The sequence below is a fragment of the Macrobrachium nipponense genome, chromosome 10 (assembly GCF_015104395.2).
Source record: "Macrobrachium nipponense isolate FS-2020 chromosome 10, ASM1510439v2, whole genome shotgun sequence".
NCBI classification, from domain to species: Eukaryota; Metazoa; Arthropoda; class Malacostraca; order Decapoda; family Palaemonidae; genus Macrobrachium; species Macrobrachium nipponense.
The window spans coordinates 28,930,878-28,955,271 of record NC_087204.1 but is presented as its reverse complement, the minus strand read 5'-3'; the positions used below and the strand labels follow the sequence as shown (position 1 = coordinate 28,955,271).

General features: G+C 37.6%; 2 protein-coding genes across 2 annotated transcripts in view; one reads left to right on the top strand and one right to left on the bottom strand.

Moving 5' to 3' along the window:
- The window catches only part of LOC135223524 (uncharacterized), a 61,920-nt gene extending 39,572 nt beyond the window's left edge, over nucleotides 1-22,348 (bottom strand). The window contains exon 1 of the mRNA XM_064261990.1: nucleotides 22,047-22,348. The gene's annotated coding sequence lies outside the window, so the exon portion shown is untranslated. The remainder of the gene's footprint in view (nucleotides 1-22,046) is intronic.
- Nucleotides 22,349-22,473: 125 nt separating this feature from the next.
- Nucleotides 22,474-24,394, top strand: part of LOC135223525 (plexin domain-containing protein 2-like) — a gene marked incomplete in the record, with an annotated part of 113,441 nt that continues 111,520 nt past the window's right edge. The window contains 1 exon segment of the mRNA XM_064261995.1: nucleotides 22,474-22,573. Coding sequence (XP_064118065.1) covers nucleotides 22,489-22,573 — 85 coding nt within the window.

The following is a 24,394-nucleotide window of genomic DNA, read 5'->3' as shown; positions in this document are numbered from 1 at the left end:
AATATATAATATATATATATATATATATTATTGTATAATATATGTATATATATTATATCATATATATTTATATATTATATATATGTATATATATCATATATATATATATATATATAATACCAACATAACTCTATAGAGATATGTATATATATATATATATTATATATATACATATATATAATACATCAATGAGGGAAGAGGCCATACACAGATTTACATGTTGTCTTTATTGCGAAGTTTCGTAATTATCAAATTAATTACATCATCAGGCTGTTTTAAAAGGAAAAAATAAGATTCCTAGTAAAATTGTAAAAACAAAACTAGAAATTCAGAAATGCAACAGCTAAAAAAATATTCTTAAGTGTACAAATAAAAATAATACACACATTAAAATTAAGGCAATTAAATTATTTAAAAGGACATACATTAAAATGAAAAGATAAATGAACATAAATTATCATATATATATATATATATATATATATATATATATATATATTTATATACATATAATATGATATATGTATAAAAATATATATATATGGTATATTATTATATATTATTATACATATTATTATATAATATAATATACTATTAATAGATATATTATATATATTATATATATATATATATATCATCAATTGGGAAGGGAACGGACAAATACACAGATTTACATGCTGTCTTTATTGCGAAGTTTCGTATTATCAAATTAATTACATCATCAGGCTGTTAAAATGAAAAATAAGATTCCATAGATATATAATATAGATATATAAATACTATACTATTATAGATATATATATATAGGTATAGCGAGAGATCTAGGAAGAGAAGAAGAGAGAGAGCGAGAGAGAGAGAGATGAGAGGAGAGAGACGACGAGAGGGAGAAGAGAGAGAGAGAGAGAGAGAGAGAAGGTGTCTAGCAGGAAGTTCCCAAAGAGGACAGAACAAACTCAGCTCAAACATGCTGAGAGTAGGCCTATAGATTAGGGAAGTGCTATTTTATGTGATTCAGCTCAAAATGTTGCTCTAGGTTATATATATTCCATTTAGGTATACTTTAATAATGGCAAATGAGAGGTGGAACCACCCACTCAGTTAGGGGGTGACAGGGTGCATCTTCCGAGTAAAGTTTGCTAAAATTCCAAGCCATCTTTCTTGTTGAGGTGAACCCCTATCCCGATAGGATTATCGGCACAAATAAAGTACTTTCAAAAAGAAAATTGCAATAATTCACAGCCTTGTCTTTGCACAGCTACCCTTCTCTACAAACTAACAATAAAGACGTACTAACTAGCAACATATTTCGCTATCATATAACAACATTCCGTGAAAGAATAGCAACGATGATGATAGACTACTTTGTTATAGGAGAGTTGCTGGCTTGGTAATGCTGGTAAGGTCTGAGTGTTCGTAATTCATGACTCTACGTATGTGCGTGCGTTAGTGCCCGAGATATTCGTGTCTTTTGGCCACTGAAACAAGCTGTGCAAATATGCCCTATTTGCATATGGTCATTGCGATCTTAGAAAGATACTGAAACTTCTGGACTAATACCATATGAATGTGTCAACGCTGGCTATAATCAGGTTGGTATTGATTACAGAGAGAGAGAGAGAGAGAGAGAGAGAGAGAGAGAGAGAGAGAGACCCATTCGCTTATGGTCATTGCAGACTGATTAAGTGATCTTAGGAAGATACTGTCTTCTAGATTAATAGCATATGAAATGTAAACGGTGTCATTAATAAGGATGATATTAATGAGAGAGAGAGAGAGAAGAGAGAGAGAGAGAGAGAGAGAGAGAGAGAGAATGAAGGTAGCAGTTATATGCGCTGTCTCATGCTAACATAGCATCTCTCTTGACTGATTTGCAGTGGTGTAGCCTACGTACGCTGATGTGGGTGTCATGGACAGGGCGATAAACGGATAAACAGCTTCACTCGCGTGAGGCCTAGTCACTAAAGAGTCATTATGGTAACAAGTGATCAGATGCCTATCGTGTAGGGAGGCTATGAACTATGGAAGGCCAACTTGAAAAGAAATTATATATATAAAAAAAAATGATATAGATACATCAGCCTAATTTTCAAAGTCTCTCCTTCCACCCGAATTGCTTTCTTTCTCTCTCACTCCTTGTCACCCCCCTCCCTCCAGCACCGTCTCTCTCTCTCTCTCTCTCTCTCTCTCTCTCTCTCTCTCTCTCTCTTTACGTCTACTGCCACCTCCATCGACTTCCTCTCAACGGTGCTGCGCTTTGAGACTAATTGTGTCTTCCTTTCTCACCGTAGTACTCATTGCCAAATCCCTCTTTTGCGTTTTCGATTCGTGGACTGTCCTTCCTGCTCTCTTTTCGTTCTTCCTCTTCATTCTTCTTACTGTTCTTCAAATTCCCTAGTTTTTATTTTACACAATCATACGTGCTGCTCAAGGAGCAAGAGTCCGTGCCGGTGCAAGGCCAGCTTAATCTAACGCCATTTACGTAAGTCATGCACGCTGTCATTCTCCTCTGCTCACTCTCTCTCTTGCTTTATCTTTTTACTGTTTCTGGTGAAATGTTCGCATATTCTCTATCTTATAGCATTTATTACAAGAGCAAATTAATTGTTGCATGCATTCTCAGTGCAATAAAACCTTCTGACATTCTCAGTATCGTTCAATTCCTTTCATCTCTGAAATCAAAGGGACGAATATTGTCAAAGGACGGCTGGCTTTTCATCAGATAAAACAGATGAGCATCGACTATAATCGCAGCTGTGAATGCATTTATACGCGTTTAAGAATGCGGCCAGTCATCTCCCGAGTGGGGAATTCAATGCTGTTTTGTCATCCTGTTTATGCCCAAAGAGAGAAATTATGGGGGTGGGTTGGAGCGCGGGGGGAGCCGGGTTGGGCGGGTGGCGAGACGTCAGTGATACTAATTTCAGAGTTCATATTTATTTTCTGGAAGTGGCATACTACATGTCTTTCAGCTTTAGGTTTACCGCCTGTAAACCTACAAAACAAAACAGATAAGTTTTTTTTAATGTAATGTGATTTACAGCCAATAATTTTAGCGCAAATTAAGGAATTAGGTAACTTCCCGTTTTCCGACAGGACGACTGGTTTTGTTCCATCCCTCCCGAGCTAACAAATTTAAGAATTATCCTTCAAAGACACTTTCCTCTGACCTCGTAGATGTGACAGTCTCATCATCCTTTCCATTATTAATATACATTTTGAACATTATACGTGATAGAACATTTTACAACTGACATCATAATAATCAGTAAATTCGATTTCCTTCCTATACAATGATCTCAAAATCGAGTTTAATTTATATATATATATATATATATATATATATGATATATATATATATATATATATATATATATATATATATATATATATATATATATATATATATATATATATATATATATATATATACGTTGATATGGTTAGCTTCTTCGAAATGAAGCCGGCGCCTTATATAAGCAAGCACGGGCCATTGCTTAGAAGTATAGAAAGATTCGAAAAGGGAACGAGAGGCAAAGATCGCCTGCACCTAATAAAAGTACAGCACTTTCGTACTTCAGGGCGAGGCCAGCGTGCTTCCTCTCTCCGCGTTACGTAAACCGATCAATTCCAAAGGTTTCTTGAACAGCTTCGTCTCCTTTAGACTCATATCCTTGCTGTTAGTCCTTTCTTAACTATATCAGTGGGTAATTTTCTTTGTCATTCAGTATGCTTTTGCGAAATTACTACGAATAACTTTTATTTAACAGGAAGGAGAATGAAAAGAAAGAATTCATAAAAAAACTGTCCATCTTTTAGACCCGTTTCTAGTCAACTAGAAAATAATTCGCGTAGGTTATCAGCCGCAAGATTTATTTGTTGCTTGCTTGTTGATTGACAACACGAATAACTAACTAGAGTTCTGTGCTCGAAACAGACGGAAGAAACCCTGTCTCAGCTTTTATCCGTAGAAGACTTACAATGGCGACAGTACACTGCGGAAACCGATAGTCACATCGACAAAAAAAAAAAAAAAAAAAAAAAAAAAAAAAAAAAAAAAGGGAAATGCAATCCCTCGACAACAATTATTGGACACCAAGACCCACGAATTAAACAAAAAGAAGTGACATGTATACGCTAGGGATATCATTACGCTCGGAGAGGTTTAAATAATGCATCTGCCGTGGGGAGGAAGTATTAGTACTAGTGTCAGGTTACGTAAATGTAAATGACTCGCTCCGATGGACGGTTACGCCATTGTTTGGTAATCCTCTTGGAAGGAAAACTTTAAGAGAAAATTGTGTTACATAAGTTTGCATTTATTAAGTATTCCTTTCTGTGTGTGTGTGTGTGTGTATGTGTAATAAGAAGGGCATATTAGGAAGAAAATACATATAGTTTGTTACCGTCACGTGAGTCTGCAACCGGAAGTTAGGCTTGCGCTCATGTAAAAATCCCAAATTTCCCAATTTATGAATACTTTGTATACGATTCTATATATATATATATATATATATATATATATATATATATATATATATATATATATATATATATATATACCACAGCGCATTGCGTCAAAATAATTACGTCACCTAAAGGCCTGTCCACACTAGGGAGCATTGTTTGCAAACAATGTTTCCTAGTGTGGACAGGCCTTTACACAAACATCCATCTGATTAATTATGAAAATTAAAACGTTTATCGCATGCTCAGCTTAATGTGCAGTATCATTTGACCTGCAACGGTAAAACCTTATGCTATTTCGTTATATGTGCCCTTAAATGTGCTCGGCCATTATCGCTCAGTTACGGCGAATTAATTCTTCTTTTTTTCTTCGTTTTACTCTTCTATTGCATGAATCATGAAGGATAAAGGAATAGGCCGACTTCCCATTTGGTATCCTGTTGCCGCGATGCGGTTTTTTGGTTGACCACATCGAGCCGCATTGCTAGACCAGTGTGGAAAATGGATTACGGCTGCCTGCTCTCTCTCTCTCTCTCTCTCTCTCTCTCTCTCTCTCTCTCTCTCTCTCTCTCTCAAGAGTGAATCAAACGAATGCAAGAAGTCGCAGTTGTGTGTGTGTGTGTGTGTGTGTGCGCGCGTATGATCAGGAATCCGTTAAATTGTATAAATTCTTGAATACCATCATTTCAATTTTAAATATAATACTAGAAAAGACCGGAATAGTGCTATAATAATGATCGGTGGATATATAATATATATATATATAAATATATATATAGATATATATTATTTATAATATATAATATATATATATATATATATAGTAAGAAAAACAAATATACAAAAGAAGAAACATGTGTTTTTATTAAAAGTAAACTAACCTATGACAGGTGGTTGTGTTGTTAAGAAATTTATTTAAAGAAAAAATTGAAATTCTATTTAGCAAGAAGTACATTGATTTTGACTTCTAATTCTTTCTAACCTATAGTAATTGTAAATATTGTATGTATATTTAATTTTGTAATATTTTTGTAACACCCTACGTATTATGTAATGACTGTGGTATTTTTATAATAAAAGATGAAAAAAAATTGTATGCATAGCGTCCCCAAGGATGAGAGTTCAACCCCCAACTCCAAACCTATATGTAACGTATACACTACCTCCTCCAGCATTAGACCATACTGTAACACGTGTATTGAAAACTTGCTGCAGTGGCAGCAGCAGTGGTGTAAACAGTTAGAAAACTGGAGTTACGTTTCAAAACTCAAGGTTATTTTTGATCTCTAGAGTTGTGTGTAGACGCTTGTATGCGTGCATGCGTTGTTTAAACTACCAATATATGAACAAAGTTTTTTTTTGTAAGAGACTACAATAAAGTTAACATAAAATAAACACAACGGCTAAAGCAAATAGGCTACTCTGAAACTCTGTAAAGTAAACCCTATTTGTGTAAGTCATTAAAGCCACGGATGTATACACGCGCTTTAAAGCAAAGTCATAAAAGCGATACTAGATTATCGGGACAGATATCGCCTCTTCCTAACATAATAAAACTGTTGTTGAAATCAGGTTATAGTTGCTGATCTTTTTTTCAGGTCTTCGGTGTGGGAGGTAATGTATTTTTTTTTTACCCAGACGGGGCAATCCGGTTGTGTGTGTGTGTTTGTGTTAGTACGAGGTTCGAGTGTTGCTTTGAATGTAAGCCTAAATTAGACCTATTTGATACTTGTACTGTGTGTTTATTGAATTATCATTTTATCTTTTATTAGAGAAAATAAACAATTACAATTTCAATAGTATTACATGCAGAATTTTATCAAAGTTGACTTAAATATACCAGAATTAAAAAAAATAGCTTGTACATATGAAAAATAATCTATGTATTTCAATATTTTCCTGTAGTTACCCATATAAGATTTTATCAGTACATATATATTTTGAATTATTTATAACACTGAGATATTCTTATAAAGATTTATGTTGCAGCTTCGTAAATAGGACACGAGGGAAAAAAACAGTGACACTAGAGGAGTGTTTTAAAAGACGCTTCCCCCCCTTCACCTCCCCCCCCAAATATCCCATCTCTCTCTCTCTCTCCCTGAGGCTTTTTATATCTCTTTCTACCTAACATGTCCTTTTCATTTATTTCTCTCTTTCACACATTCTTTTGTCGGCTTAGAACACATAGTACATCTTTGGTTCTTGTAGGTACTATTCGTGTCATCTCTCTCTCTCTCTCTCTCTCTCTCATGCCTAAACTATGGCATGTGACCTTCACCTCCGAAGCATGCCACTCGCAAGGTTTATCACCTTACCAGGAGTGGGGTGTGGGTTTGAGGGAGGGCGACCGGTGACCACTCCACGGCACATTCTCTTTCGATTAGCTCCTTGTCTTCTTGGCTTAGGCGCCTTTATCTCCTCCGCCGTTTGGGGATGTTTGTTTTGGTGACGTCACTTCGCCACAGCAATGACGTCATCGTGACGTCATCAGTGTGGCGGGAGGGAGGGAGGATTCGTTTCGAACGGCCTTGACGTCACGGGGGTAGATGCTATGCGGACGCCGGGACAAGGATTCATTTTTTTTTTTTCCTACGTAAAGATGGTTGTCTAGTCAAGTTAGACACCCGTCTATAATTCTTTTAGTAGACTTCCAGCTGCGCTGTTTAATGATAGTAGTCTGAATAAGCATTATTATTATTATTATTATTATTATTATTATTATTATTATTATTATTATTATTATTATTCAAAGGATGAACCCTGTTCATATGGAACAAGCTGTCAGGGGCCACTCACTTCAAGCTTCCAAAGAATATGGTGTTCATTAGGAAAAAGTAGAATTATTATTATAATTTTAATATAATACGGTAATAATACTACTATATTGACGTCAATACTCTGATGTAGGATATTAGATATTCCGGTAATGGTTTTTAACCGATTCAAGATTCACCTAATAAGATTACCGATATAAATCACCCAAAGGGAATGAAATCTAAACAATTTTCACCTATCGTGAATTAACTGAAGTGGTTTTACCCAAATCTGACGATTGTAGGCACTTCCCACCTCTTTAGATGGGGTGGCCAAAAAAAAAAAGGGGGTATGGGCCTAGCAACCCCATCCCTAGAGATCTACTGTAAACCATAAGACAACGCTAGTATCAATCAAGCCTTGGAATTCTATCCATGCTTATGTGTTTTAATATTATGATAGTCTCAGTTCTTCCAAGCATTTAAATTTCTGTGTGTGTGTGTGTGTGTGTGTGTCCTTTTATCTCTTTATTTCCTTAACACGTCTTTTTATTTCTCTCTTTAACACATTCTTTTGCCTACTTAAAACGCTTAATCTTTGGTTCTTTCACGTGCCCCTTTATTTTGCACTGTTCTTCTTCTTCTTCTCCTCTCTCTCTCTCTCTCTCTCTCTCTCCCCCCCTTCTTCTTCTTCTTCTTATAAGGAAACGAGTTGATGTGCTTTTGGTCAGTGGCGGGCTTTCTCGTAATTCAAGTTGCGTCTAGGCTTTCCTTTCCGGAAGTTACCTTTCATTCTTGGCGCGATTATGTGATTTTCTATTTCGGTGCGAACGCCTTTGTTTGCTCCTTTGTCTTCACGGTCCCGAGAGAAGAGAGAGAGAGAGAGAGAGAGAGAGAGAGAGGGGGGGGGGGGTTCTAGCATAAGCTACCTTGACACTAATAGTTTTAAACGTTTTATTTGTTTTTGTTTTTTATTTAATTTCGATTCCTATTCTTTTCCTTAAAATAGAAAATTAAAATGAATTGGAATAAAGTAAAATAAGGGAAGAAAGAAGGATGACGATAATAAAATATGATAATCAACAATTAAAACATACTAACATCGGCCTATTGTTCAACCCACGCCAACCACACAAAGTTATGTCATTAGGTTAGCAATGCGGTTCATCCACAGTTGCGTCAGCAATTCTCATGAACAACGTCGCACAGAGTCGCTGTCGTCGTCAGCGAAACTTCTTCGTGGCGCAAGAAAGCGATAAACAAAGAAAAAAACAGTTTTTTTTTTTTAACAATTACACAATAATGGCGGTGTGCGAAGGTGGCCGGCTGCTGAGTTTAATGTTAAGCCGCTTAGCCACAGATGAGGGGGTCTTTGGTCTTGCACTTTCGTTGATCTCATTTTCGCTTTATTCTTTCATTTGTTTTGATGTGTTTCTACTTGTTTTTCCTCTATTATTGTTATTATTCAATAGATGAACCCTATTCATCTGGAAGAAGCCCACCACAGGGGCCACTAACTTGAAATTCAAGTTTCCAAAGAATATGGTGTTCAATGGGAAGATGTAAGGGCAGGTAAGGGGAATTAATAAATAGTAGATAAAAATCTCTCGTCTTGGTTTGATTCCAGTCTCCCACCTGGTATTTGGGATACAGCTGATGTCTGTTTCTCATTTCAGCCATGTATGCAGCCCACTACAGCCGACCAGCTACCAGGCATTAACCCTTACAGGTAAAAGACGGCGTCACGTAGTCCAGGCAAGCAAGCTGTCCTCATTCTCCTAGTGCGCGTGCGCTAGCGCAATACCAGCTGGCGAAATGAGGTAACAGAGGACTCTTTGGCACGGTGACGCCGTAAAGGAAATGTACCTCGTAATCTAAACCCATCCAAATTTTATTTGGCATTTCCTGAATTACAGAGATCACAGTGCCTCCGCCCCGATGGACGGTTCGGTGAAGAATTGCTTTTGGAGGGGTTTCGTACTAGGTCACGGTATATATGCACATGTCACTTTGGGTACAAATGAAGAACTCGCCTTTGATCTTCATACTGGGCGAGGACAAGATGGGAGCAATTTTAAATATAATTCTCGTGACCTAAGCACTGAAATATTGGGTACCTGGTGGTTGTGAGAGAGAGAGAGAGAGAGAGAGAGAGAGAGAGAGAGAGAGAGAGAGAGAGATGTATACTGCACTATCAGACGAGGTAGTTCTTACGCATGCACTAAGATACTTCCCTCACAAACCCAGGACTAAAACAAATAAATACAAAAAACGCAGTAAATACAAAAAACGCAGTAAAAAGAAATGGAATAAAAGGAGTATTAGAACAAAAGATAAGATAAACAAGAATAGCTTCACAGGATACGCAGCCAGTGAAGCAACGAAAGACAAAGGCAAGAGACAAAAGACGAGCTGGCGTTGGCGACAGGTCAGCAGTGGACGCAACGGTTTTGCGTTGTCCAATCTGCTGTGTGTGTCTGAGTTCTTGCTTATGAGTCTATTCGAGACCACCGAGAGACTCTCGGTGGTCTTGGTCTATTCCTCCTTTAAGAGTCTACGTCATGTGGCAATTCTCAGCGACAGTCGTCTTCCTAAACTTTTGTTATCTACCTATGTTTGGCTTCATGTATACTATGTATATCCTATCTTATACAACTTGTGTTTATTATAATCTTCTAATTAGTTCACTGTATTTTTAAACTCACAATTAAATCTACTGTGAATCATTCGACTGTAAAGAAAGGTAAAATAACCTACTTCATTCCTGGGTTCAAAACCAAAACTTTGTGCTGAAACATGAAGTTTCTAAAACAGAGATTTGAAAGGCATGTTATTTGAAATGGGCTTTCCTCGACCTTGTCCAAGATCCCAACGCTTGGCGTGACAGTAGCATTAGACCTAACAGGCTATCAACTTCTGCAAGTAATATCTTTACTTACAAGTCTGTTGCAAGCAACCGCAAACACCAATATGTCGCAACAATAAATGTAGTGGTTAGGTCTAGACCGAACCAGTTCATCTTAATTGCTCGAGTTGACTGTGTGAAACTTTCTTTCAGCGTACATAATTATTTCATTCTCGTCACTACGGAGGGCAAAGGAATTCAGAATATGAATTTCACAAATTCGTGTCAAGGCTACTTGAGGTTTGTGAAAAAATGACTAGCAGTTTGATTTTTTTTTTTTCAATTCACGTGTCGAATCCAGCGAGGAGATTCAACAGGTTAACATCCATTGTTCGATGTTGGTAAACTGTTTAGTAAGTTTGTTTCGTAAGTGTGAAAATCAAGGGTAGTTTGAGCTTTCCTTTGTAAGAGACCCACGTTCTCGGTACTCGTTTTGAATGTCCCAAACTTATTTAGCCCAAACTTTGATGGTCGAGAATACTGATGTAGTACATTCAAGTGTGTTAACATTCTCTACCTAAGGAATATATGGATTTAAACCTGTAGATGAGTACACACACAGACATAGATATTATATATATATATATATATATATATATATATATATATATATATATATATATATGTGTGTGTGTGTGTGTGTGTGTGTGTGTGTGTGTGTGTGTGTGTGTGTGTGTGTGTGTGTAGAGGTAGAGATACACAGAACAATAAAATAAAAAGTGACTTCATATACAAAATTGGTCAAAGGAATAATTAACATCAAATAATTTGGAGCAAAGAAACAAGACCGTATAAAACCAAATGGAGAAGATAAGTAAATATTGACAGAAGGGATGATACGACAAGTGCAACGTAAACTGAAACAATGAGAGGAGGAGAGCGAAGAAAATAAACAAGGAAATCAAATAAAGAGGAAAAAGTGGAGAAATATGAGACGAAACAGGAGAAGTAGTAAACAGACGAAAGAAACTGATACAAGAAGGAGGGGAGAGTAAAAAATACTCTCTCTCTCTCTCTCTCTCTCTCTCTCTCTCAAACGCAGTAACGAACACCTGTCAAAGCAAGAATTCCGCCTAGAAATAATTATGATTGCTTCAAGCTGCCTGAAGATCTGAAGATGTGCTCCGGGTGCCTTTGAAAGGCTCCTGTTAAGGATGCTCTCTCTCTCTCTCTCTCTCTCTCCTCTCTCTCTCCTCTCTCTATATATATATAGATTAGAGTACTATAACAGATCTATACACAATATAATAGTTTAATAATATATCTATATACATATTATTATATAATATTATTAATATATATATATATATATATATATATATAATGTGTGTGTGTGTGGTGGCCTAAACCCTCCGTACAGTAAGAAGACCTTCAACTATCTTGAACTCTGTACTATAGCTGAGTGACTTCATTATGGCTTCTTAGGCCTATAAGTTTTATATGTTTTCCATAATTCCCTTGTTACGTCATCATTTTATTCATGCTCTATTCATCGGCTTTCTAGGTTCTTCATTTGACATTTTCATTGTTAATTTGTTCATTCAATAATGCAATTGTTACTTTTATATTAACTTAGGCACATTGCAAACTGGTGAACAAATAAAGCGTGAAATTTATTAAGCTTAGCAAGAAGAGTAGGCCTCTCCCTCGCCCATAAGCCTATTCTAATTGGATTTGTTGATGCTCAAACTATACTTAAGGATTTCCTTCAACCTTTGGCTGACTGGATTAGTACTATAACCGGTGTAATGTCATTTAAACTAGAAAACTTTTAAATTGAGTTGTATTGAGCTGTTCACTGGTTCGATACAAAATTCTTGGTTTAAAAGTTGTTTTTAAAAGGAATATCATGCTCTGGAATACAACAGCATTTCTATCTCAACAGAATGAAACTACTTAAATCGTAACATGACGTAATTTTAGTCGTAATCACGTTCACTCAGCTTCTTCAAAACAGTGCATGTTCATTTAACTCTTTCCTCACATCTGAACATCTTAAAAGAACTGAAGACTGTGTTCTTGTCCTTCCCAATTGCATTGCCTTTTCAGTCGAGAGAGAGAGAGAGACAGACAGAGACAGAAGGAAAAAGAGACAAGAGACAATTTCATTCTCAGATAACGGACAAGATTCGGTCACGTAGCTCACTCGGAGATTGTAATTGTCGAGTTGCGTGTGGATTTCACGCACGCTCGTCTTCTGACCTCCTTCCCTCCCTCCCTCATTTTCTCAAGATTCTGTCTTTATTGACGAAAGTGTATTTCGTATGTTATGCTCCAGGACTTTCTACGAATATTGTATCAACGTCCGTCCAATACAGGACTTGCTATAGTGCTATAGGACTAGCCGTGATGACTACATATACCCCCTGAAGAGCAGCTATTGTTGCGAATGACTTAAATGGCTCTTGTTACGAATGTCATGCGCAGTATAATCTGCTGGAGGTAATACCAGCAATTGAAGCAATTCTCTGCAAGAATGAAACAGCTCTGCATTTAGTTACAACTTCTGCGCGCTAACGAGCCTATCCAAGTTATGAACAAGAGCATGAGTTAAAACACATCCCACCGCAGAAGCTGCTAGACTCATCTTTGTAAGAACAATCTTGCAACATAATGATGATGATGATGATGATGAATCGCAAGTAAGACAACACAAACAAAGTTAATAAACGAGAACTGATTCAGAAAACAATCTTGCTGGTTTTCCAAGTCACGGCTATTCCAGCCTGTTGTTAACAGCACAAGAAACCTTTTGAAGATGCAGTGATCCGTCATTAAACCTTCAGTGGCTGCAGCATCATGTTTCAGTAAGGAAATGAATAGAGAAAAGAAATTGACAAAGGAAGGGGAGAGAGAGAGAGAGAGAGAGAGAGAGAGAGAGAGAGAGAGAGAGAGAGAGTACAATGGTTACCATCCCTGCCCCACCAGTGATATAGACCAGAGTTCGACCCAACCGAAGGCGACTGTGGTTGGTTGCAACCAGATTGTGGACGGGTATAAGGCTAGCAACCTCATCTCAGAAGACTTTTGAACATATCTGTACCACCACCACACACACACATATCACATACGTATAATATATATATATATATATATATATATATATATATATATATATATACACAAATGCAAATTATATGTATAAATATATTCATAATACATATCTGTGTGTAATTATATACATATGTCTGTATGTAGTATGAGAGAGATCGACTGTCACATGAGTCTTGCCTTCTCTCTCTGTTGTCAGCAGGAATTTTGGGAAGAAGATGACTCACTCACTCACGACTGTCTGTGGGGCAGCCCCGACCCGTACGATACGTGATACGTGGACCAATCGCCGAGAACCCTCTTGCAAGACCTTTAAAAGACAAGGCAGTTACTCCCCAAATAAAGTTAACAAATCCGCGAAAGACGATTTCTCATCTGAGGGAATTCGTATATCATCCATTACATACCATCTTTCGCTATCGCCTTTAAAGGTCGACCGGAAGTCAGTGCGGATGCCATTCCAAAGGGTATCTTTCTAACGCCACTTTCCTTCCTAAACTTTGTAACAGTGGTACAATGAATGGTAGACAAGTTGCTTTCTTTCAATAAATCATTATTAGCAGCAAAAATGTGTTCAGTTAATTATCATTTCAACAACAACAACAAATGTACAGCAACAAAAACAATAAAAAAAATCATAAACAACTTACTAATGTGCGTATATGTGTGCATACATATATAAATAATGGTTTATATGTACCGTACATGTGTACACGTTGCTCACACACACACAAACACACATAAATACGTATATAGTGTACGTAAGATTTCGTACATGCCCATGTATTCATACTAAGTGTATTATATATGAGTACATGTGTACATGTTGCTCACACACACATATAAATATATAGTGTACGTAAAAGATTTCGTACATGCCCATGTATTCATACTAAGTGTATAGGTGTACTATATATGAAATTTTATGTGTATTTTTTATACCTGCCTATTACATACATGCAACTATCTGAAATTTACTGGATGCCTAGAGCAATTTTTTAATAGACATGTGCAGATCAGTGTATTGTTTAGATTTCATACATATGTATACAGGAACACAAACCCACATACACACATATAAGTGTATCATATATGTAAATATGCATACCATACGTAACAGGCCTTATTCGTATGCACTTAAGTATAAGCTTCGTATACATATACTTCTACGTACGTATATATAGATTTTATATGCATAGGCCTATGACGACGCCGTACAACCAGGATAAATCTTTTAATTTGAAATGATTAACGTACAAGAGACTATGAAGTGTGGGCTAGTGAGTGTTTTTAAACAAAAAACGTGCTTTAAAAACTCATTCTCAAAGCAAGACGGAGACACACGACCTGTCTGTTTTTATAGGCCTAGAACACATGAGTGATAGATCACTTGTCCCAAGCATTGCACGCAGTGTTAACACTTATAGAGAGAGAGAGAGAGAGGGTTAAAGCTACGTATATTTATATTGTATATATTCCTGTATTTACTGCGTACTTCAAGACCTCTCCTGAACAGATTACTTCCTGACACTTATCGAATCCCCCGCCGTATACCTCGGACCCAGTGCAGCATCGCCTGAGCGAATTAGAGGGATCTCGCAAGGAATTCGAACCTGTATAAACGAAAAGGCTTTGTAAGAATCGAGATCCCTAAAAGAATTCGATTGTCAAGACGCCCTTCTACGATATACTTACATTTTTTGTTATCTATTTATTTATCAATTTGATCCATCATTTCTTTCGTTTTTAATAAGTGATCTCTCCATTTTTGTAATTCCAAATGACTCGCGTTACTGTTTTCAAATGAACGCCATGTTCTCTGGCAGCTTGAATTTCAAGTCAGTGGACCCTTTGGTGGGCCTTGCTCCATATCAATTGGGTTCATCTTCTGAATAATATTATGTACCGGGTAGTAGTCGACTGTAGCGGGTCAAATACAGTTTGAAGCAACACCCTCTAAAAATACAAGGTGTTTAATTAATAAGAAAATCATTATCTTCGTATTATTATTATAGCATGCCTATATTACCTCCCTTTTTAATAATAATAATAATAATAATAATAATAATAATAATAATAATAATAATAATAATAATAACGTATCCTTCCTTTTTTCGATGCTTCTATATTATTACATTTCTCCCCACAAAAACTTCTGCAACCTGTCACACACACACACACACACACACACACACACACACACACATATATATATATATATATATATATATATATATATATAGGTTGCTAATATGATGATGTGTGGGAGTGTGTGTGTGTTGTGTGCTTCCTGTGTGTGTAGTGTAACCGCGTCGTAACGCGCCAACATCCCCAGCGATTGTTCTTCTGACATCTAGAACATCCAGAAGTCCACGAAGCTCTGACCCACAATAGAGTTTCTAGACATTTTTCTAATCAGTCTTATCCTTGAAACGTCATGTTCCCGTTCGCATCCTTCGCCACACGCAACCTTTTCACCAAGTTGCGAGAGCTCTCCGCGACACATGATAATTCGCATGATAATTCGCATGATAATTCACATTCACATGTGCGTGCTTGCATCTGTCGGAGAGATATGTGCCCTTGTGGATCCTTTGTGTATGTGTGTGTGTGTGAGAGAGTGTGTGTATACAAAGATTATATATAATAATATATATATATATATATATATATATATATATATATATATATATATATATATATATATGATATATATATATAGTATATATATATATATATATATATATATATATATATATATAGAAGGAGAGAGAGAGAGGGAGAGAGAGAGAGAGAGAGAGAGAGAGAGAGAGAATGTTTGTGGGTGTGTTACAGAGAGATAATTCGGCAGAGGAAAAAGAACGAATGGCGTGAATATCGATTAGTTAAATAAATGCAATAAATACATAGAGAAGCGAAAACAAATATAGCTGTACGTAGACAAAGAACATTTTAAGCAAATTAGAAAAAAAATATACAAATAAATTTATTCCATAATAACTGTATATATAAATAATCTGGACATTTACTCACCGATGCGGCTATTTATCTCAATGCCACAAACAATGAAAAAGCAAATCATGAATTAGTTTGACTAATGACTAACCAATCGGAAGAAATGCTTAATATTATTTGCACAGAGAAACAGACGAACACAGACAGACAGACAGGCATCCCGCGCTCACACAATCACGCAGCAGCAGGTGCTAAAAATTAACACAACGACGCCAATCATCTCAGGGCGTGAACGAGAGAGAGAGAGAGAGAGAGAGAGAGAGAGAGAGAGAGAGAGAGAGAGAGAGAGGTGTTTGCTTGCAGTCGCTGATTGCAGACACGCTGCCACCCGCTCGCGAATGTTAGATTGCAATATTTAGCGGAAGATAAATACATTCCATCGTATCTCGATACCTGTACACGGAAGGTACTACACATGCAACCAGTGTGTGGATATATATTATCTATATATATCTAAATATAAAACCCAAGCACATTCCATTCTAATTTTTCTTTCATCGATGACCTCGTCGACGTGTGGTCACGTAGGTCACGTGACGCCCAGAAACGCAGCTGTTGACAGTTTGAAGCAGAACACAAAGGAATTGTTTTTTTGTATATATATATTTTTTTGACTCGTTTTTTCCTTTTCTTTTTACCTTTAGTTGTGGAAAGGGCGTGTTGTGGGGGAGGGGGGGGGAGGCAGGGGAGTGGTAAAGTATTTCCCCCATTGTTTGCTTCTTTGTTACCATTTTTGATTGGCCTACATTTTTTTTTATTCAATTCTGTATCGACTTCCTCAATGCTTTGACATTTTTTTTTTCTTTTCGTTTATGTGAATTTGTTATTTTCATGTCTATTTTACTGCGTCCCTATCCCGTTTATCTATTTATCTTTTCTTTTTCCACAGAGAGAGAGAGAGAGAGAGAGAGAGAGAGAGAGAGAGAGAGAGAGAGAGAAAGCCAAGGCACTCCGGTGAACGCAAACCGACACCTTACGATGAAAGCGCCACAATACAAACACACCCAGGTATATAAATAATCGCTCCGAAACTCAGAGACGACAGACGTATTTATCGGAGCAACGAATCCACGCCCACCTATAAACGGATACAAATATTATAAGGTCAATAATAATTATCAGCCGATGGTGCTCTTCATAGTCTCATCTGTTTGTTTACCGTTAAGAGTAAAACGTAGCCTTCAATACGAAATAATATGAGCTATGCTTATTATTCCAACGTTTAACACACATATAGTCTAATTTGAACTTTCACAAAACATCAAACGAGAAAGTACAGAGTAATATAGTACTAGACTCATTATAATTGCGTTGCACTTGTAATTTATTGAGTTTCCGTACGTATAGGCCTATGTCAAACATTTCGGTGCCCGCTTTATTCCACCGACGGCCAAACTTCGAAATCCTTTTTCTGGTGCCGTTTACGCCGACAATTCCGAGCAATCTTGCTTGTCCAATCGGCCTCCGCGTTGCAGTATGTAAAGAACGCAGTTGTAGTCACGAACGAATCAGAAGAAAACAGTCAAAAATGGTGAAAACTGAACATTCCATTGACACGTAGACCTAATTTATTCTCTCTCTCTCTCTCTCTCTCTCTCTCTCTCTCTCTCTCTCTCTCTCTCTCTCTCTCAATTGCTTAGTGCTTGGTATCCTTACCCCTAATCAGGGTGAGTCACGCGATGGGTTTAGTGACAAGGAACTATGAATGAAGAAAAATTATTATTACTATCATTTAAGCAAACTACAATTCAACTCTGTATTGACAAAAAAAAAAATAATAAATAAATAAACGATAAAGAATAAAGAGAGAAAGCTCTGGAGCCGAATTCTTATCATTATAGAAAAGATAACCCATAAACGTGTGACATCCGGATGGCACGGCGTTTTAATTTAGGTCTTTTAAATATAATCTCAGCTGGTTGATAACAGCTATAAATAACAATTGAGCCCCTAGGCGCTAGCACTGATTACACTTCCCGTCGCTTTAAAGATCGCCCTCATAATTTCCGTCACAGTCATTTAAAAGCCTCTCAACGTGCTGTTATGGCAACGTTGCACAACCACATTCTCCCGCGACTTTTAACAGCATTATATCGTCTAGCACTTACAGATTGTAATAAATGTTTGTGCTAGAACTGGAATCGCGAATGTTTTTCATCGCAAATCGATCAATTTTCAGCATTAGGCCTAGGGTACTTACACTACGGCTCTTTTTTTTATCTTTTTTTTTTTTTTTTTTTTTACCCACATCCAAGAATAACTGGCAATTGTCTTATGGAAAGAAAATATGCCACCTTATTATGATAAAAAAAAAATATGACAAGATTCTACGAAACTATCAGAAGAGAATAAAACCACTTTTTTTTAGTATGGTTACTGTGATAAACTCTCCCTTTCAAAATGTTTGTTTGATCTAGTTTTGCATAATATCTATTTGGTAATTCAGCTCCGGTTTTCTTCTTTAACGATTAATAAAAGCCCAGTACAGAACTGAAGTCACTATGGCACCTTTTTTTTTATTTTCAGAAAATACATGAGCACTTTCTGTCAAAATGCCCATTTTTCTTTATGTAAGTTTTGCCATATATCTTTGAAGCATTTCCATTCTTGTAAGTACATCTTGCACACACGTATACACTGAGCACATCAACGGATACTTACCATATATAGCGATTGAATATAACCCCATTTTCGCTATCTTCTTCGAAAGCAGAAAGCATCCGGTCAATAGAGCTGTTACAAGATGAAGAGTAATGAATAACATTACCTCTGATGTTTTCATCGATTCACGACAAAATTTACTGAGAAATGAATCTCTTCATCTCATCAGTAACATTACGCATAGGCTTAACAGAGAAAAAACTCAACAGAATTGACAGACGTTGCGTTTTCAACAATTTCGAATTCGACAATGAAAAGCATCTAAACTGTGATGTTGAATTATCTCAATTTAACCGATAAAGCCCCTAAATCTCTAAACTGAAATATAGTGTTTACGCAAGTCATCGACACCATTCAACGGCCGTTACGCCATAAACACGTTTCGAAAAAGAGGTTGCGTTTCCTGCGAGACTAAAGAAATGGGTTTCGGTTTCCTTTAACCGCAAAGCATTTAAATAACCTCAGGCGGCGAGTCGACCAATGAGAGAAGACGAGTAAACCGTATACAGATCTACGGTCTATGCTGTCCTGTTATATAATGAAGGTCCATAGAATACATTCTATGGAAAGTTTTAAATAGCCTACTCTGAATTTCCGGGATATCCCATTAGTGACACGTTAATATTGTAATTTAATCCCAAGTTTGTTTGTAAGCTACGTAACTTCAAACCCATCTTCAATGTGGATGACTATCCGTCGAGGAATCATAAAAAAAAGTCTCTTAACTGATTAGTGATTATTTTTTGCAGTTTACTGTGTTGCTATATCAGATATAATACAATACTCATCTTCCACAATTCAATGACATCAGAAATCTATTTTTCACAAATTTGCCGAGTCTTGTAAACTGGATTGTTTCTTTCTTTTGAACCCCAATCAAAAAAAGAAGAAGCAGAAGATAATCGGAAAGGGAGAAAACTAGGCCTAGCCAAAAGTTAATCTACCAGGGATGACCATACGGCCAGGACAGTAGCCATGATAATGGCGACTGGGAAGTAGCTCTGGTTAAAGGCTAGGTAGGCCCAAGGGGTAGGTAGGTCAAGATCTTTTTTTGTTTCCACTAAACATCACGTAAGGCGTTATAATGGGCGTTAAGAAGGAATAAACGTGAGCAGGTTAGGATAGAAAGCCCACGTGATAATAAAAACACGACACAGCTCCACGGGGGGGGGGGGGGAGTGGACACGAAAAAAGAAAGGAAGTAAAGAAAGAAAAAAAACCCATTCTGGGTCGCGTTGAAAGGTCTTGGGAGGAATAATAATGAGATACGGTGAGTGACTGTTGAGCTTAATTCTGTATGCAGGGAAGCAACTATGGGTTTTCTGCCTTTTGTGTGTGTGTGTGTGTGTGTGTGTGTGTGTGTGTTTCCTCTCTTTCTCCTTTGTAAGAAGGAATCGTCCGCGAATCTTAGCTACCTTATCCGCACGTAACGGTTAAGGCCACATTTGAAGATTTATCAGTGAAGGGCAATTTGTCACCAAGGCCGAGTTCCTTCTTGCATCAGTGAAGGCAATTTTGCCACCAACATCAAGTTTCTCATCACATGAACATAAAATATCAGTAAAAGATACACCAGTTCCAGCCAAAACATCGAATAACGAAAGCAGGCAAAATCTAAGAATACTTTTCAAGTCCTGCGAATAAATGCTACATTTTTGTTATAACAATAAGGTAATGGCATGCAAGTACCTGTGAAGTGGAGTGCTGCATCCGGCAACCAGGGATACTCATCATTTCCGTAGAGAGAGAGAGAGAGAGAGAGAGAGAGAGAGAGAGAGAGAGAGAGAGAGAGAGAGAGAGGAGGGGGGAGGACGAGTCATTCTTTTGCCTATCAGTGTCAGCTGTCAACTTAATAAGTGCCGTGTTTAGGGTGATGATTTTATCCTCACTCCAGAAACTATGTGGCATGGTACTAAACAGCAAAGGACGAAGCGTCAATGCGAGACTTTTAAAAGTACCTTTACGGATGTTTATTTCCCATATAGATGCAAAAGGGAAGTCATTCACGTTGCATAAGGCACTGGCGCCGATAAGGACTTAAAAATCTGTCTCCAAAATGTTAAAAGATGGCAGGAAAAGGATATGTAACATTGACCTTTGGCTGAATCCTTCTTATTGACAATTTTATTTTTTTATCCTTTCGGTTTCATATTCGCTATAAGAATAATAAGGACGTCATTGCATTATCGCAATTAAAAAAACAAACAGATATTGTCAATTATATGTCAATCGCGCATACACAATCAACACAACGGTCTAGAGCTGTTGTGGAAGGGCTGCCCTGGCCGGGCTCATTTACATAGCACATCATTGCAAAGGAAAGAGCAATTATTTTGACAACAAAGAAACGTTGCTATAATTATGCAACACGCTCTATGCCGCGCCATACGGCGCATTTGATGTTATTGAGCTACTATATAGGTCCTGAAGTGCCGAGTACACACATACACACGAATACATATGCACATTTTTCAAACAGGAGGGGGTCTTAATAAATAAATGGAGACACGGTAGTTTCAGACTTATTTACCTTTACATGCTAACATCTAATCTGTATCATACGGACAGCAGAAATAGAAGATCGCAGTCATATAATAATGACTACAGAACGAGAATACATTCAAATGTTCAATAATCATTGAAAAATTCACTAGGCCTATAGCTAGTATGTAGGGAAATAATCAATCCAACCACGGCTATATATGCGCTTATTCACGAGGAGAGAGAGACCATAGCATTACCGTTCTTATTTGTATATTTACCCCACGAGAAAATGAGTAATCACCGATGGCGTGAGAGTGAAAGTGCTCGAACAGGAGGAAATGACGTCCAGGCCGGATTGCTAACTAAACAATTATGAGCAAAGCTAAAAAAAATCCCAATAATCTAAATATTCATAAAAAACATCGTCTGAAAAGAAGCCCAAGCAGAAGAGACCGGCGGAGAGGGTCAAATCTACAAGCAAAAACTACAGGTGGGCATCTAAGGAAACTTTGGGGTATAGATTATGGCAGTTGTCGCCTACTCCTCATTTCATCCTCCGACGGGTGAATCAAATCCCCGTGACAATTATCTCCCGGGTTGATAAGTAACGAGGAAGGAAGGAAGGAAGGTGTGTTACTGATGGCATCAATTAACGTGATATTACGACAGATCTTTTTTAATTTGTAAGCCAAATGGTTCACTTGACTTACCGTGTCCGAATGTTGACGAGTCACTTCCTGTGGTGTGACGTCGACTCCGGTACTTCAGCCAATGACCTTTTCCTGTTAGCATGCAGTTATCTATGGGAGTTATCTATGGTCCAACATACTCGGTAACTGTCGAAGGACGTGATGATGTGTTTCTGAACTTTGGAAAAAAAAGAACACGAGTTTAATTATCATCTCACCTTTCAGAAAGATCGTATCCTGATATTCACTGCGAGCACAAAACTCATTCATTGGAAATGTCCCGCCGTTATTAAGGATGCATGTTATAGATAACGACAGTGATAAACGCCATGACACTTCATTATCCATAAATGAGTAACGGGAAATGGGGGCGGGGGAGGGGGGAATAAGAAGATTTCGACGTCGAAGCCAGTGTCGTCATCAGAGGCACGAATGTCGCATGACGTCAGTGACTCAGTTAAACATGGCGGGTCAGTGGTGTAGTGTCGTGTTGTTGCTCTCCGTTTTAGCGATTTCTATATTAAATACGTCCAGTGCGCATATAAATGGTGAGTGAAAAATTCGCTAAGGCAATCATACTTCCAGCGAATTGCTGAAAATACGGCTGCGTGAAGTGAAAGTCGCGAATTTGCCGTGTTGTGTTTGTGGTGCGTTGTTTTGAAGTGAAGTCTTAAGTTTCTCTCTCTCTCTCTCTCTCTCTCTCTCTCTCTCTCTCTCTCTCTTCATCTCTCTCTCTCTCTCTCCCCTCTCTCAATTCTCCTCACTCTCGTCCTCTCTCTCTCTCTCCTTTTACGTGGAAAAATATGATATTTATATACATCTCTCCTCTACGTTGAAAAGCATGTAGTAAAATTTCTCTCTCTCTCTCTCTCTCTCTCTCTCTCTCTCTCTCTCTCTCTCTCTCTCTCTCTCTCTCTCTCTCTCTCTCTCTCTCTCTCTCTCTCATTGATGACCACACCTATGGGAATAAGTCGGGACATCAAGCAGTAAATGCTTTTAATAATGTTAAAATATAATTCCTCGTTAGGCTAGATTTGCCGACCAGACTTAAGAATGGATAACATTCTTTATGAAACAGGGTTAGGCTGAGCCAGGTTAGGTTAGGCTGTTATCAGATTTACCTCCTTTGTGAACTTTGGGACTTTTGTCAGGGTTTTCGAGATGGTATTAAATTTATTGGATTTGTCAGGGTTTTCGAGATGGGTTTAAATTTATTGGATTTGTCAGGGTTTTCGAGATGGGTTTAAATTTATTGGGATTTGTCAGGGTTTTCGAGATGGGTTTAAATTTATTGGATTTGTCAGGGTTTTCGAGATGGGTTTAAATTTATTGGATTTGTCAGGGTTTTCGAGATGGGTTTAAATTTATTGGATTTGTCAGGGTTTTCGAGATGGGTTTAAATTTATTGGATTTGTCAGGGTTTTCGAGAGTGGGTTTAAATTTATTGGATTTGTCAGGGTTTTCGAGATGGGTTTAAATTTATTGGATTTGTCAGGGTTTTCGAGATGGGTTTAAATTTATTGGAAAATGCATTTTTTATAGCGTATAGGCAGTATTTAGCCCAGTTTCTCTGCTATAGAATGGTTGGTTATCCGTAGGTGATAAGATTTATTAGATGTCCATAGTATTACAAAAAACCGAAGGAGTTTTGCCTATTTGAATATGGGGAAGTGTAATTATTCTAGCTTAGGGTCTATTCTCTGTAGGCCTAAAGCATATCCTAGGTTAAAGCCAAACTATGGTTGGCAGTAGCTTGCGGTATTTCTACAGAAGCAGTCCGCACGGACTGCAAGGAACGTAACCGCGGATACGACATCCACACTAGGGACATTGGGGGCGATCCCATGTATTTCGCTGTGTATAGTACTGGCCCCTGGGGGGTTAATTACAGTCGTCCGAATAAATATTACTTAAAATTCTAGTTCAGTAGGTAAAACTGCCCAGAAAAACCGCAACTGCCATAGTCTAGGCCGCCGCGGATAAGTACCTTAGATCTACCTAGCTTGCTTATTGGTAAAGCTACAGGGTATCTTCTCACAGACTGTCATGTTGTTATGGAGTAGTTCCGCTCATGCGCAAGTTATTAGGGAGCCATATGTTCAAGAAGTGATGGGCTAAGGAAACCTATTAGTATAAAAGGAACTATATTAACCTAACACACCATAACCTAATCTAGCAGGCCGTTACGTAATCCACGGTGGGGTGCTAAACCCCCCTCCTCCATGAAGGGAACTCCACTTTTTACCAAAAACTCCCCTGTAACACTGCACACATGCGAAAGCATTCCAGGATGGCCAGCTTAGAACAACTTATCAGTTCTTCGGTTAATTACAGTCGACCTCCAAAAAAATTACGGTAAATTCTTGATA